The sequence below is a fragment of the Salvia splendens genome, chromosome 22 (assembly GCF_004379255.2).
Source record: "Salvia splendens isolate huo1 chromosome 22, SspV2, whole genome shotgun sequence".
NCBI classification, from domain to species: domain Eukaryota; kingdom Viridiplantae; phylum Streptophyta; class Magnoliopsida; order Lamiales; family Lamiaceae; genus Salvia; species Salvia splendens.
The window spans coordinates 5,270,606-5,284,848 of NC_056053.1; the positions used below are offsets into that span (position 1 = coordinate 5,270,606).

Below are 14,243 nucleotides of genomic sequence, written 5' to 3' on the forward strand. Positions count from 1 at the left end.
TATTCCCCCTGTCCCACCATAGGAGTTACATTTTGGTGTGGGTATGAGATCTACTCTCTTATATTGGCTTTATAATAAAATGTGAATATGGTATTAATAAAAAAATTGTGATTTATATTGTGGGATGGAGGGAGTAAAACATTTTATTTTGTGAAGAATCAAAGGAGCAGAGAGGTAAAAGGTCCTTTCTTGAATTGCATTTGTGACAAAAATAATAAACTGCCATGGTTCCCAATTGCATTAGGTTTTTATTACTATAACATAATAAATAAATCTGCAAAACAAGGAGCAATGCAGTATGTTATTGTTATTCCACGCGTCTCTAAACCATTCTTCTACCAAACTCACAATCAGACTAACATTATCAACCACAATACAATTGCTTCTTATTTTAGTGAACTAGACTGAGAGGTTTCCCAAGTTGAAAAAACTCAATAACCATGCCCATAACATCAAAAAATGTCTCAATTTTTATCTGCACACTAGAGCATGATTATCATTTCTGGGCATTGACTTCTGCAGGCTCAACCACCTCAGCTTCGACCGTCTCAGGTACAGATGTGGCGTCAACTTGTTGCTGAGAGTGAGCAGCGGTGGGTGAACCCCACTTTCCCAAAAGTGCCATGTTCATCATCTCATAAATCTTCCCTCCAAGCTCAGCAGGGCTCTCAGGCTGCAATCATTCAATTTTTTTACATATTTCAGATAACCCATCAAACTTCTCTATCTATTTGGGGAGAGAAGAACAAAGTACTCACGGTGAAACCACTGGAAAATAGAGATGTCTCGTACAGCAGATCAATGGCCTTCAAGGCATCTGCGTCGTTTGGACTACTCTTGCAAGCCTCCTGCAACATTTTCAAACATAGAGTTGAGGGTGGAAACAGTATGTCTCAGGTATTGAAATGTTTTTACTCAGCTATCAATCATACGTTTAAACTTTTGATGATAGGATGTTCTGGATTGATCTCAAGAACTCTCCGGCCTTTCATAAAATCAAAGGAGGATGTGTCACCAACATTTTGTGCCTTCATAAGCCTGCAATGAGTTCGTTGACAAACATAAACAGAGAAATCAAGTAGAGATCTACATATGCATATTAGTATAAACATGCATGCTTGTGAGGCATAGGTCAATTCACCTTTCCATATTTGCAGACCAGCCAAACTTGCCAGCTGCGAGGACACAGGGTGATGTTCTGAGACGGTTTGAGACTTGAACACTAGCAACTCTCTCACCCAATTGTTTCTTAATCCAGTCACAAGTGCCGCCAAACTCTCGCTTCATCTCTTTATCTCTGTCTTCATCCTTGTCACCTGCAATAATATCAGTCTTAGTACATAAGGAATCCAAAAACAAACAAAGCATATGATCAACAATCTTCGAGAACACATTAGCAACTGCACATCAAGAGAGTGCACCCACTGAAAGGAATATACATCTAACTCCTAAACCAGTAGACTTTCAGAGACTTAAGCATGAATCAAGGAGACAATCAATCCCACAGAGCTAATCAAAATATACTAACCCAGATCTAAATCTTCTTTGCTGATGTCAACAAAGTTCTTGTCCTTGTAAGATTTCAGATTCTGGATAGCAACCTCATCTATAGGGTCCACTAAGAACAGAACCTGCAGCAGAAAAGAAAATTGTGGTCATCAAGAATGTTGCGAATACAAGATAGATAGTGTAGAAGATTTAGAACACCTCAATATCCTTTTCAACAAGTTTCTCCAAGAAGGGTGTATTCCTTGCACTAGTTACGCTGTCCGCCGCAATGAAATAAATATCTTTCTGATCAGCTTTCATGTTGTCAACATACTCATCCAAGCTGATAACATCCTCCTCGCTTTGAGATGAAAAAAATCGAAGCAACGGAGCGATACGTTTGTGGTTCTCACGATCCTCAATGCAACCTAATTTCATGTGTTTGCCATAATTCCTCCAGAAATTCATATAGTCCTGTATATAAGAGGTTAAATGTTTAAAAGATACATCATAAAAAGTCTACTCTTTACTCAGCAGCAAGTCCAAGTGACCGTCAATGCTTATCTAGATTTAACAGATATAAAATGGAAAGGAAACACAATCAAAACAAAAGAGAGATTAAAATGGTACAGATATACCTCTCTATCATCACTCAAAGATATGCCGAGGATCATGTCAAAGGCCTTGCGCACCAGACGATTCTTCATAATGCGAACCTAAAACAACAAGAACTAGAGTTAGGTAATTCATACTCACACCTCACACACACAGCATAATATTATATCCTCGACAAGATAGCCTCTTATCCTATACACTTACAATACGACTTTCTTGAAGGATTTCGCGTGAGACGTTTAGAGGAAGATCATTTGAATCAACAACACCCTTGATGAAACTCAAATACCGTGGGAACTATTGCATAGAGAGAGGAAATAAATATGAGTTACGAATACATTAAGTAAATAATCTGGATATAAAGACCAATTATTTTTCTCTCACCAATTCACCATCAAAATCATCAGAAATGAATACTCTTTTTACGAACAGCCTTATATTCTTCGTCTTGGGGTTGATCATGTCATCATTTCCTGAGGCTGTCATGGATGGCACATATAGGATAGACCTAAACTCCACCTCACCCTGAAAACAATTAAATCGAATATATATCACTATCTTGTATTTGTGATTTTATAACACATGGATTACTATATCCACACATAATAATGAGTACTACAGAGAAATAACAGAAGTATCATCTGAACATAAGTGGTGGAAAACAGACATAAGATGAGTGATGTCAGAAGGAAATTGTTCGACCTCTGTCGTAAAGTGTGAAGAGGCAAGGGGTTCTAAATAATCGTTAAACGTTTTCTTGTAGAACTCATTGTAGTCCTCCTTTGTAACTTCTTTAGGGTTACGCAGCTGCATCAAAATGAACTATTAAATTCTGAAAGATAGCAGCTCTAGTAATGAAACACAACATATATTGATAAAAGGGCTAACCCATATTGGTTGTGTCTCATTTGTAAGCTCCCAATCCCAATATCGTTCAACTACAGTCTTGGTCTTCTTCTTTTTCTGTTACATCACAAGCATAACAAAATTTTCACCCTCTGAAACTAAACAGCATCATTATTAATGACAAATAACTGTTATAAAATAATCAAGTGTGTGGAGAGTGCCTCGGTTGTCTCATTTTGCTCATCCTTGTTAGCATCAGTAGGCTCCTCATCAACCTCAACCTGCAAAGTGTGTTGTACTGTGAAGCGCAAAATAGAGGGACCAAATCAAAACAAAAAGGAGCTCTATATTTTGTTATCCTACCTCTTTTGTGTATCCCTTTTCTTGCCATGTGTAAATTGGGAAGGAAACAAATTGTGAGTAATTCTTAACAAGCTTCTCGACTCTTTCTGGATGTGCAAAGCCTTTATCATCATGCTGAAACATTTTTAAAAAAGAAATGAATACATGGTTCTAGAGCCCGTAAATGAAATGCAAAAAAGAAGTATCTCATGACTTAAGCACCTTAAGATATAGAGTCAGACGGGTCCCCCTTGGAATAAGCTTTGCGGGATCAGTTTCTTCTCGGATGGTGTAGGAACTAGAGTTTGCTTCACTTTCCCATACATACTGTTTATCGGACTTAGGGCTCTTCGTTGAGACCTCAACCTTTTACCAAGAAAGAACAATAGGAGTTAGGAGCAGCATATAAGGGAAAAGGAAAGGGAAGGGTAAGGGGACGGGAAAAGGGAAAGAGAAAGATATAATTCAGAAGAGTGTTCAAGAGTAAGAATTAGCTCCAAAATGATGGTGCATACCCTCTCAGCAACAAGGAATGCTGAATAGAATCCCACCCCAAACTGACCAATTAAATTGCTGTCGGCACCAGAATCCTTGCTATCCTATAAAAAAAATAATGTAAGCAGTGAGTTTTTCTGAATCAAGAGATACGAATAATAAAATGTCACTATCAGCAGATGGTTGCACCTTCAAAGCCTTCAAAAACTTAGCAGTTCCACTTTGTGCGATAGTACCAAGACAATCAACAAGCTCCTGCCTAGTCATGCCAATCCCAGAATCTCTGTACAGAAAATCAGTTAATTAGGAAGAAAGACAGTACGGATCAAATCAAGAGGCTTCTAGTTAATAAAACTTACGTAAGTGTAATTATTCCATTATCTTTGTCCGTCTGGATACGTATGTCAAGATCAACAGAGTCCTTCAAAAGGTCAGGCTGAGTGACAGCAAGGAAACGCAACTTGTCCAATGCATCACTTGCATTGCTGCAGGACCAGAAAAACAAGGATTTCAGAGGATGAAGAAAATCAGAAAACCACAGGCACAAATATAAAAGACAGGTATTGCTCGAGGGCATGCAATCCTGATCCAACATTTTCTAGATATCAGGAATTCTCAAGCATGTGAGAGAATATAATTTACTTAAAACAGTACTCAAACCTAAAATCTAATGCAGTATCAACGAATTAATGTGACAGAAACATCAACAGTACAATTTCCAACTAGCCAATAGAATCCACTTCAATACGAAAAATAATGGCAGGTAGATAGACTGAAAGACATGCCTGATAAGCTCACGAAGAAATACATCCTTGTTGCTATATAAGCTATTCACAATAAGGTCCATGAGGCGGCTAACCTGCCACAGATAGCATACAAAAGAAAACATGATGAACTGCACTCAAATACTACAATTATAAAGGTATAACTTTCGACATAAATTAACCTCTGCTTGGTACTCATATTTTTCAGCTGGTGGAGGTGGTGGACTAGAGGCAGCAGCAGTTGTCTCATACCGACACCCCATAAGAGGACCTTTTTTCAGATTAAACGATGCGGTGGCACCAATAGCGTTGTTTCCACCAGTTGTCAGCACAGAGCACCATCTCTTTGTTGGATCACTCTCTCCGGACTAATCAGCATGGAAGATTGGGAGTTATTATCAACAACAAACAACGCCGGAATAGCGTGCACACTCAATTTTTAAGAAAAAAGATGCAATTTATGGAATATGTTCGGAAATAGATACATACAGCACAATAGTATTGAGGCAGAATCAAAATTGTTGAATAAGTAAATGCAGAGACATAAAAGGAGAAAGAGAGGCATACGAGATGATGTTCGAGCGAATAAATGGGGCGATGGCGGGCAGCGCCGCTTCGGAGGACGGCGGTGACGGAACGCCTGGATAAGCTGTGCATTTCGGAAGATTGAGAGAGGATTGCAGCAGATTTGGAGAGGTGGTTGTAGGGTTTAAGAAGCAGGGGAGGGTTTTAGGAGTGTGGAAATGGAAGGTTCTGGAGCAGATATACAGAGAGAAAGAGAGGAAATTTATTCGTTGGGCCTCATGAATAATTGGAATGGGCTATTGGGCTGGGTTACAATATATGGGCTTTTGACCCATATAGGGGAAGATTGAATTTTCAAGAGAGAAAAAAAGTAAGCTTTATTGGTAGAGCATTGAATACCCATAGCCATGGATGAATTTGTTAATCCCTAGCTTCAGTTCGGAACCGCCGGTTTTGGAACCATGGGCAACACTAGCCATGGATGATTTCATACAATTTCAAGATCCAACACTTTCATCAATATCAATTGTTGAAGTGTACCTATAGTCTATATATGTTATATATAGGCCTAATACATCTTCGCTTTCCATTCAAAACTATGTAAAATCATAGCTAAATGGATATATAGTAAAAATTTCAACTTAACATCTCATGACAATCTTCCCACTGAAAACCCTAGGCAACACCAAATTGCATACTACATAAACTAAGTAACTTAGTTAAATAAAACAAAACTCAAGGCAGCACAATATACATAATTAATAGAATGCAACGTTACAGAAAACCTTAGTGCTGATACAATATCAATAATTTAGGTAAAATAAAAGAGGCCTAGCTAGGATGGAAGTGTGGGGATCAAAATAAGCGGATTCTTCTTATGCATAGTGAGCCCCGGCAAGGCATCCGTGTCGACAGGCGGGGCCGAGGGCGGCACCGCCCAGTCAAACGAGTAGAGAAGATTAGCCAGGGCGAGGTGTATCGACACCATCCCCATATTCATCCCGGGGCACCTCCTCCTCCCGCCTCCGAACGGGAGCATCTTAAACTCCCAGTCAGAGTTAGACACATTCAAGAATCTCTCAGGCACAAACTCCTCGGGATCCTCCCAGATCCCGGGGTCCCTAGCAATAGCCCATCCATTTATAATAAACTTCGTCCCAACTTCCACTTGCAACCCTTCCACAACATGAGACTCCTCCACCGTCCGGTACAGCAGCGGCGCCGGCGGGTACAGCCTCAGCGCCTCCATCACCACCGCCTTTAGGTACGGCAGCTTCGTCAGCTCGTCTTCTGTGATCATTGTTACATTATCTTCTCTCCCCACGGCCTCCCTGATGTGCTCCTGCGTCCTCCTCATGACGTCGGGCCTCAGCATCAGGGCCGTCATCGTCCAGACGATCACGGCCGCCACCGTGTCCGTCCCGGCCACGAACAGGTTCATCAGCAGCGCCTTGATGTGGTCCCACGTGATCGAATCCGGCTTCTCCCGTTTCAACTTCAGCATGAGATCAATAATATCCAGATCGGCTGCAGATGAAGACGACGGAATGGGGTGGAGATGGTCATCGATCAGCTGCTGGTAGAATGAATCCAGCTCCTGGAAATTGGTTTCGACGCGGCTCGACAAGCCGGATAGCTTGTCGAGAAAGCCGAACACCTTGAAGTGGTCGGAGACGTAGAAGGAGACCATCAACGCCTGAGCCTCGAGCACGAGCTTGTCGAACTTCTTCTTCTCGTACTCGTCGTCGTAGGTTTTCCCGAAAGCAACGCCGCAGATGATGTTGCTGGCCAGGGACATGGCCATGTCGGTCAGATTGGCCGGCTGATTGAGTCGAGCGTGCAGTTTGGAGACGACGCGGGACACCTGAGCCTGGCGGACAGGGCGGAAGGAGAGGATCTGTTTGGGGGAGAACAAATGGAGGGTGCACATTCTCCGCGTCTCCCTCCAGTGAAGGTTATACGGGGAGAAGGCCATGTCCACCCCGTTGTAAGACAGCTTCTGCTGAGCCAGGACAGGCGGGCGGCTGTCCTGGCTCTTCAGAATTTGTTTTGCAACTTTTCCTGATGAGACCACGAGGATTGGGGTCGACCCGTGTCTCAAGTAGACCAGGCCGCCGTACTTGTGGGAGAGTTCCTGGAGGTAGGCGAGGGGTTTCGCGTTGTCGAATTGGAGTAAGTTGCCTAGCAGCGGGATCCCTGCAGGTCCTGCTGCTATTGCTTTCTTCTTCCTCCTCCTCATCCTCATCATTTTCCGAATAACTATGAATAAGATTATGATTGTGCACACAACTATCTTCATCTTTTACTTATTTGAGTGATTAATTTGATTTGCCCTAGTGCCTTATTTATAGTGTAAAAATGTTGAGATTGGTCAATCCACGTGCATATGCAAATAAACATGTGTGTGATGTGAGGTGAGGTGAGGTGAAGTGAAGTGAAGTGAAGTGGGTACCACTACCTACGCACTAGCTATGCATATTATAGTTGAACCACTAGTGTTGCTATCCAGGTATGCTGCACTCTTAAATTGTTTTTTTCAATTCCCAAAACCAAATAATTTATGCATGTTTAAATTGTCTCTATTAATGCGCAATTTATTAAACGTTTTTATTTTATTTGAACGGTTGTATGTGTGCACAATTTATGATCGGTTTGACACACCATGTATCAAATGTTCACACAATTGAACTTTTAATCGTATATATGTGACTAGGTTAAAATAGAAGTACTCGTAAGATTCTTGTGTAATATCTAACTCGGTCATATTCCCTTTTTTATTGTCCAACTAAAATTATAATTGAGTCAATTTTATAGTAAAAAACAATATGTAACTTCTCTTTTTTAATTCTCATTTGGTTTATATTTTTAATTATCCACTTAACTCATTAGATACTACAATTCTCTTAATTTCTCCACTTAATTCACTAAATACAGAGTAGTATTATTCCCTTCGTTCCATTAAATAGAGTGTGAACCATTTAATTTTTTTGCATGAGATTTTATGTATTTATTGTTTTGTGAGTTAAGTGGGAAGAGAATAAACTAAGAGAAACAAAAATTGAGATGATGTTGTTTTTATTTTAAAAAATGTTCTATTTTTAGCAGCACAACAAAAAAGAAAATATTTTATTTATAGTGGACAAAGATAGTTTCTTAAATTTTGTCATTCAAAAGAAATAGTACTACATCAATTGTAAAGGACGATCATGCATAAGCATTTTGATGACCCAAATGCATTTCATGCAAAGCCTGTGAATTTATTTTATTCACTTTTGACGTAGATATTTTTGTTTAATATATAATTGCACGTGATTAAATAGGTGGAGTTGTTATCAGAAATATTTTGCTGCAATTCTCATATATTGACCTGTTAATTTTCTCCGGTTAAATAATACTACTATAGTACTTGATTAATTAATCAAATTGAGTATACAGTAACGGAGTTGAATACGTATTCAGAGTAGGTGATCGTCCAACTGCTATATCAATTTCATTAATTATATATACTTTGATTTGGTGCAAATGAAAAAGATATCAAAAATGAAATTCACGATATTATAACTGCAACGTGAATTGTACGTTTATTTGCATATTCAAGAAATCTGGAAAGAGTAAATTAACCAAGTGTACAAACTAAAAACTTTCAAAACCTATGTAATGAATTAATGAAATTGAGTAGTTGGTTGCTTTCACTATGTTTAGGATGACTATAATGTTTGTGGTGTCAGTGTTATAACTTATAATTGATGAGAAACTGGTGGATGAGGTTTCATTGTGATGATCGCCCAATCCAAACCCAAATCTTCTTCACTGACTTTTCTTCACTTGTTATTTTTCTTCTTGGCAAATGGCAAGCCTTGTCTTGGAACATGTCCCACGAGTTAAATGAGAAGAATATGTTATATTTATATATGGTGTGTTTAATACTCTCTATGTTCCCTCACAGTTGAGGCGGAACTTTTCGAAATTTTTCGGCATGTGGTTTAAGAAATGGATATTTAGTGCGTTAAGTTGATAGATAAATAAGTAAGATATAGAAAAAAGTGGAGAGAATACAGTAGAAAGTGAATAAAGTAGAGAGAGTAAAGTAAGAGTCGAAAAAGTGTGTACTACATTTGTCCGTGAAATGTTGTCCAATTTTGTCATTTTAGTCCGTCCGCAAAATGTTGTCCACTTTTTTTTTATTTTTCATTTTTGGTAAATGGACTCCACCTTCCACTAACTCATTACATTCACATTCTATTATAAAACTAATACTAGTATATAAATGTGAGACCTACATTCCCTTCGCTTTTTTAACTCACTTTTCGTAAAACACGCACCTTAAGTCAAGCATGGACAATATTTTGTGGACTGGGGGAGTATTATTATGACTCAACTATAAATGAACTTTCCAAAATGAAAAAATGACTCAATTATGAGAGAACGAATGGAATATGATTCATGATAGATCTATGGATCGCCAGTTTTTAATATCTCATCTCGCTATCTTAGGTGAATGCAATGCAAGTACTCGCATCATTTATTTTTACAGCAAGATAGAATCTCATAATATTCACAACCACAAATGAACAAATCTGTAAAATTAAAAACATATAGTAAGTGATATTGTTTGAGTGAAAATTTTGGATTTTAAGTGTAGTTGAATCTTATATGTTGATTCAATTATTCATATACAAGTAGCCTGTAGCTGAACGCATAGGAAATAGTAGTGATTTAGCAAGAAAAACATGTATTGCGTTACTATTATTAGTGTTTCACTCGTGCGATACACAATCAATGTTATTTTATTCGCACTGATTTGAAAATGTTAATTAAATAAAATAAATAAGTTTCGAAATAAAGTACATATGCTCATATTGATTAGAACAATGTCGGATTCAACGTTTGGCAGTGGGTGGTGACGGATCCAGAAGGTTGTTACTCTTTGTGCAGAAGCATAATTAAGGGAATCAAGAATGGAACACAGAGGTGTTGAGAAAGGAAAAGTTGACATTGGGAGAATATTCCAAACAATAAGGAAAAATATTCCAATCAATTATACTCCAAGAATAGAATAGGGAAATTGATCTTTGATTGATACTTTACCATAGTTACAAATGTATCAACCCTATATAATGGGGTATTCTATACTATAATAATCATCAATCACAAAGTCTCAATTACCGATCTTATACTCCCTTTTCATCCTCTTTTATGCTTTCTCTATTCCCAAACTATGCCTGATACACCATTCAAGATGGTATCAGAGCGGGGATGAGACTCAGAATAGTTTCATCACTGTCTCGGACCAATCTCAAACCTTTTAGCTAAAACCCGGCAGATCCTGCAAAGACAAAACATGTCAGATAACGACGAACCACCAAAACCAACGGAAACAGAGCAATTCGCTCGAATGTTTGCCGAATTTATGCGTGCAAGTATCGCACAAAGTCAGAACCAAATAATACCCACCAAACCTCCAGAATCAACACCAGAAATCTACAGAATCGATTCCTCACCACTGGTCATTGCAGAGAAACTAAATGGGGATAATTACCCCCAATGGTCTATCCTCATGAAAGCAGCGATTGGCGGAAGGGGGATGATGTCTCACATCACCGGAGTCCCACCCCCCCCGGCCAAAACCGACCAAGCATTCGAGAAATGGCAACAAGCCGACCACTGTGTGTTCACATGGTTAACCCAGAACGTTGAACCAAGATTGGTGAGTCGATTGACTCAATACCCGACGGCCAGAGATATATGGGTAAGCATCGAAGTCACCTACGCCAGCGGGAGCGACAAAATCCAAGTATATGACCTGTATGCAAAGGCAATCACGTTAAAGCAGAGGGAGGAATCACTGGAGGAGATCTGGACCAGACTAAACGACATATGGATCTCCATAGATCGGCGACATCCAAATCCAATGAAATATGCAGAGGACATTGACATATACAACACAGAAAAACAAGAACAGAGGCTGTTTCAATTATTAGTATCCTTAAACAGCAAATACGAGAACACCAAGAAGGAGATTCTCAGGACAGAGCCACTTCCCTCAGCCGAGGCGGCCTACGCCATCCTCCGACGAGAAGACGTCCGGTCGAGCATTCTCCAGACAGAGGACTCCAGCACGCAAGGGGTCGGGGCTGGCCTGGCCGTGACCCATCAATGGCAGCATCGAAGCCATCCTCAACGGAGCGGCGGCGGTAGTGGTGGTGGGTGGAACAAACGGCCTGAAGAAGACAAATCGAGGCTCGTATGTTCACACTGCGGGAAGAAGAAGCACAGCCGGGAAACATGCTTTGAAATTCACGGCTACCCAGAATGGTGGCAAGAAAAGAAGACCAAACCACCGCCACCAGCCCCATTCAAGGGAGCTGGCCGAGCAGCGACGGCGATAGGCAAAACTGAACCAGGCGTCACCATCGGGAGCAACTCAGGAGCCGCTTACAACCGAGGCGGCAACCCGGAAACAGAGGAGATGACGACCGGAGTAGCAACCGTCGCCAGAGGAGGCGGTGCAAAATCGGGAATGGCCGAGAAAGAGGCGGACTCTCAATTAGATGGTAAATTAGGGTTTGAGAATTTATTCTCAAACCCTTACCCTTTCCTTAATTCTTATCCTGACCCCCCAGGTCCAGGAATATTGCAGATTAGACCCCGAAATTTGCAAGGAAACCCCAAAGATCCCAGAAATTGCAATATAGCCACCCTACTTCAGAAATCCTCAAATAAAACCCCCAAAATTGCTGAAAATTCCAAAACAGTCCCTATACTTTGTAAAAATCAGTTCCAAATACTTGACAATTTACCCGAATCTTATGCCTTAAACGTCTCCTCGGAAAAGAAAAATGATAAGTGGATTTTTGACTGCGGAGCCACTGATACTATTACTTATGACATATCTGATATATCTAATATGCATAGGGCACCAAAGAGTCATATCCAAACAGCTAGTGGCGAGTTTACACCTGTTGAAGGAGCAGGAACAGTCACTGTTTCATCCACTCTGACGTTATCTAATTGCTTATATGTTCCGTCCATGTCACATAAACTGTTGTCAATCAGTCATGTAACAAAAGAATTAAATTGTACGTTACTGATGCAACCGACCTTCTGTCTGTTACAGGATATCAGGACAGGGGAAATTATTGGACGTGGCACTGAACGGGACGGGCTGTATTACGTGGACGAGATCACACAACGAGGAACTGCTCTACTAAACCTCGGGACTACTGATAGAGAGGCTTGGCTTTGGCATCGACGCTTGGGACATCCTTCTACGGGTTATCTAAAAATCCTCTTTCCTAAATTTAGTCAAGATATGTATTGTGAAACCTGTGCATTGGCCAAGAGCCATAGACATTCATATAAATCAAACAATACCCGGGTTGATTCCCTTTTTTCACTAGTTCATTCTGATGTGTGGGGTCCCTCTCCAACTGTGGGGGGACAAGGATTCAAATATTTTCTCCTCTTTATAGATGATTGCACTCGTATGACCTGGGTCTAGTTTATGAAACAAAAGAATGAGGTTTTTGAACATTTTAGACACTTTCATGCACTAGTTCAAACCCAATTCCAGAAAAACATAAAAGTCCTTCGTTCCGACAATGGGGGAGAATTTGTCAATTCGAATATGAAAACCTTTTGTCACAAAAATGGTCTTGTCCACCAAACCACATGCCCATACACTCCAGAACAAAACGGCGTATCAGAAAGAAAGAACCGTACCCTCTTAGAAATGGCTCGCGCCATGCTCATTGAGTCTAAAACCCCCAGACACTTCTGGCCCGAAGCTATAGCCGCATCTGTCTATCTAACAAATCGCCTACCCTCCAGGACTCTTGACCTCCAAACCCCACTGGAAGTCCTCTCGACCCTAGCCCACATACCATTACCTTTAACCTTAAAGCCTCGAGTATTCGGATGCTCAGTTTTTGTGCACATCCCCAAACATGAGCGAAATAAACTCTCTCCATGTGCTATCAAATGCATCTTCGTGGGATATGGGAGCTCACAAAAGGGATATAGGTGCTTCGACCCTAAAACTAATCGCTTATTCACTACCATGAATTGCGATTTCCTTGAAACCGACTATTTCTTTGGCCAGTTTAGTGGTCAGGGGGAGAGCCATAGTGATCCACTAAGCCAGCCACCAACTTCTGACATCCCAACAGGCCGTCTCAAACAAAGCCCAGCAGAAGATGAAGAAGAAATACAGCCCGCACCGATCAGTGACACTATCCAAGACGATCCCCTACTGGTATCTCCTGTAAGTGTCTCTGAAACTCCTCCTAGTATTGATGATTTGACTACACTTGGTGAAAATGACCCAGAGACAGATAATGGGCCCGAAACAGATTCGCAAGATGATCCAGAAATTTGTGATTTGTTGGAAGAACAGATTAGCGAAGAACTTGGGGGATACAAACTTCCACCAAGAGCCAATAGAGGAATCCCGCCAAAACGTTATAGCCCTGAATTCATCGGCAAGAAAACCAAATACTCCGTTGTAAACCTGGTGAAGGGACACCTCTCAGAGATGGCACACGCATTCGAGGCCGCCCTATATGAGGAAGAGGAAATCCCGTGTACGGTGGAAGAGGCTTGGAGACACAAACACTGGCGAGAGGCAATGATGAAAGAGATGGGAGCCTTGGAAAGAAACGGTACATGGGAGAAATGCAAAATCCCAGACGGAAAAAAGGCAGTTGGATGCAAGTGGGTGTTCACTATCAAACGAAGGCCAGATGGTTCTATAGAGAGATACAAAGCGCGATTAGTCGCCAAAGGCTACACGCAGACTTACGGAGTTGACTACGATGAGACTTTCTCACCTGTAGCAAAAATGAATACCATTCGAGTACTACTCTCAGTTGCTGCCAACAGGAACTGGCCACTTCACCAATTTGATGTAACAAACGCATTTCTACATGGGGAGCTGAAAAGAGAAGTGTACATGGAAGCACCCCCGGGGTTCTCGGAAGGATTTGCAAAAGGGGAAGGATGCCGCCTAAAGAAAACACTCTATGGGCTCAAACAATCTCCGAGGGTTTGGTTTGGAAGATTCAAAGAAGCAATGACCAAGTACGGATTTCGGCAGAGCAACTCCGATCATACTTTGTTCTTGAAGAGGCGAGATGACAAGATCACATGCCTGATTATCTATGTAGATGA

The 14,243-nt window shown here is 40.7% G+C and overlaps 2 protein-coding genes across 2 annotated transcripts; both read right to left on the reverse strand.

The window, feature by feature from the left end:
• Positions 1–225: 225 nt before the first annotated feature.
• LOC121787580 (heat shock protein 90-6, mitochondrial-like) lies at positions 226–5,292 on the reverse strand. The gene is made up of 20 exons (XM_042186354.1): positions 5,118–5,292; positions 4,733–4,918; positions 4,572–4,645; positions 4,146–4,271; positions 3,976–4,069; positions 3,807–3,890; positions 3,514–3,657; positions 3,313–3,426; positions 3,171–3,230; positions 2,992–3,066; positions 2,806–2,910; positions 2,488–2,628; positions 2,308–2,400; positions 2,127–2,204; positions 1,708–1,962; positions 1,529–1,631; positions 1,142–1,316; positions 933–1,038; positions 759–848; positions 226–673 (listed from the first exon to the last, which is right to left on the reverse strand). Exons 1-20 carry the CDS (start codon positions 5,205–5,207, stop codon positions 497–499), a joined length of 2,370 nt encoding a protein of 789 aa, XP_042042288.1. The 5' UTR covers positions 5,208–5,292; the 3' UTR covers positions 226–496.
• A 507-nt stretch (positions 5,293–5,799) lies between these two features.
• On the reverse strand, positions 5,800–7,393 carry LOC121787583 (cytochrome P450 83B1-like). Its single transcript, XM_042186356.1, has one exon. It carries the CDS (start codon positions 7,372–7,374, stop codon positions 5,911–5,913), a length of 1,464 nt encoding a protein of 487 aa, XP_042042290.1. The 5' UTR covers positions 7,375–7,393; the 3' UTR covers positions 5,800–5,910.
• Between the last annotated feature and the right edge of the window lie 6,850 nt (positions 7,394–14,243).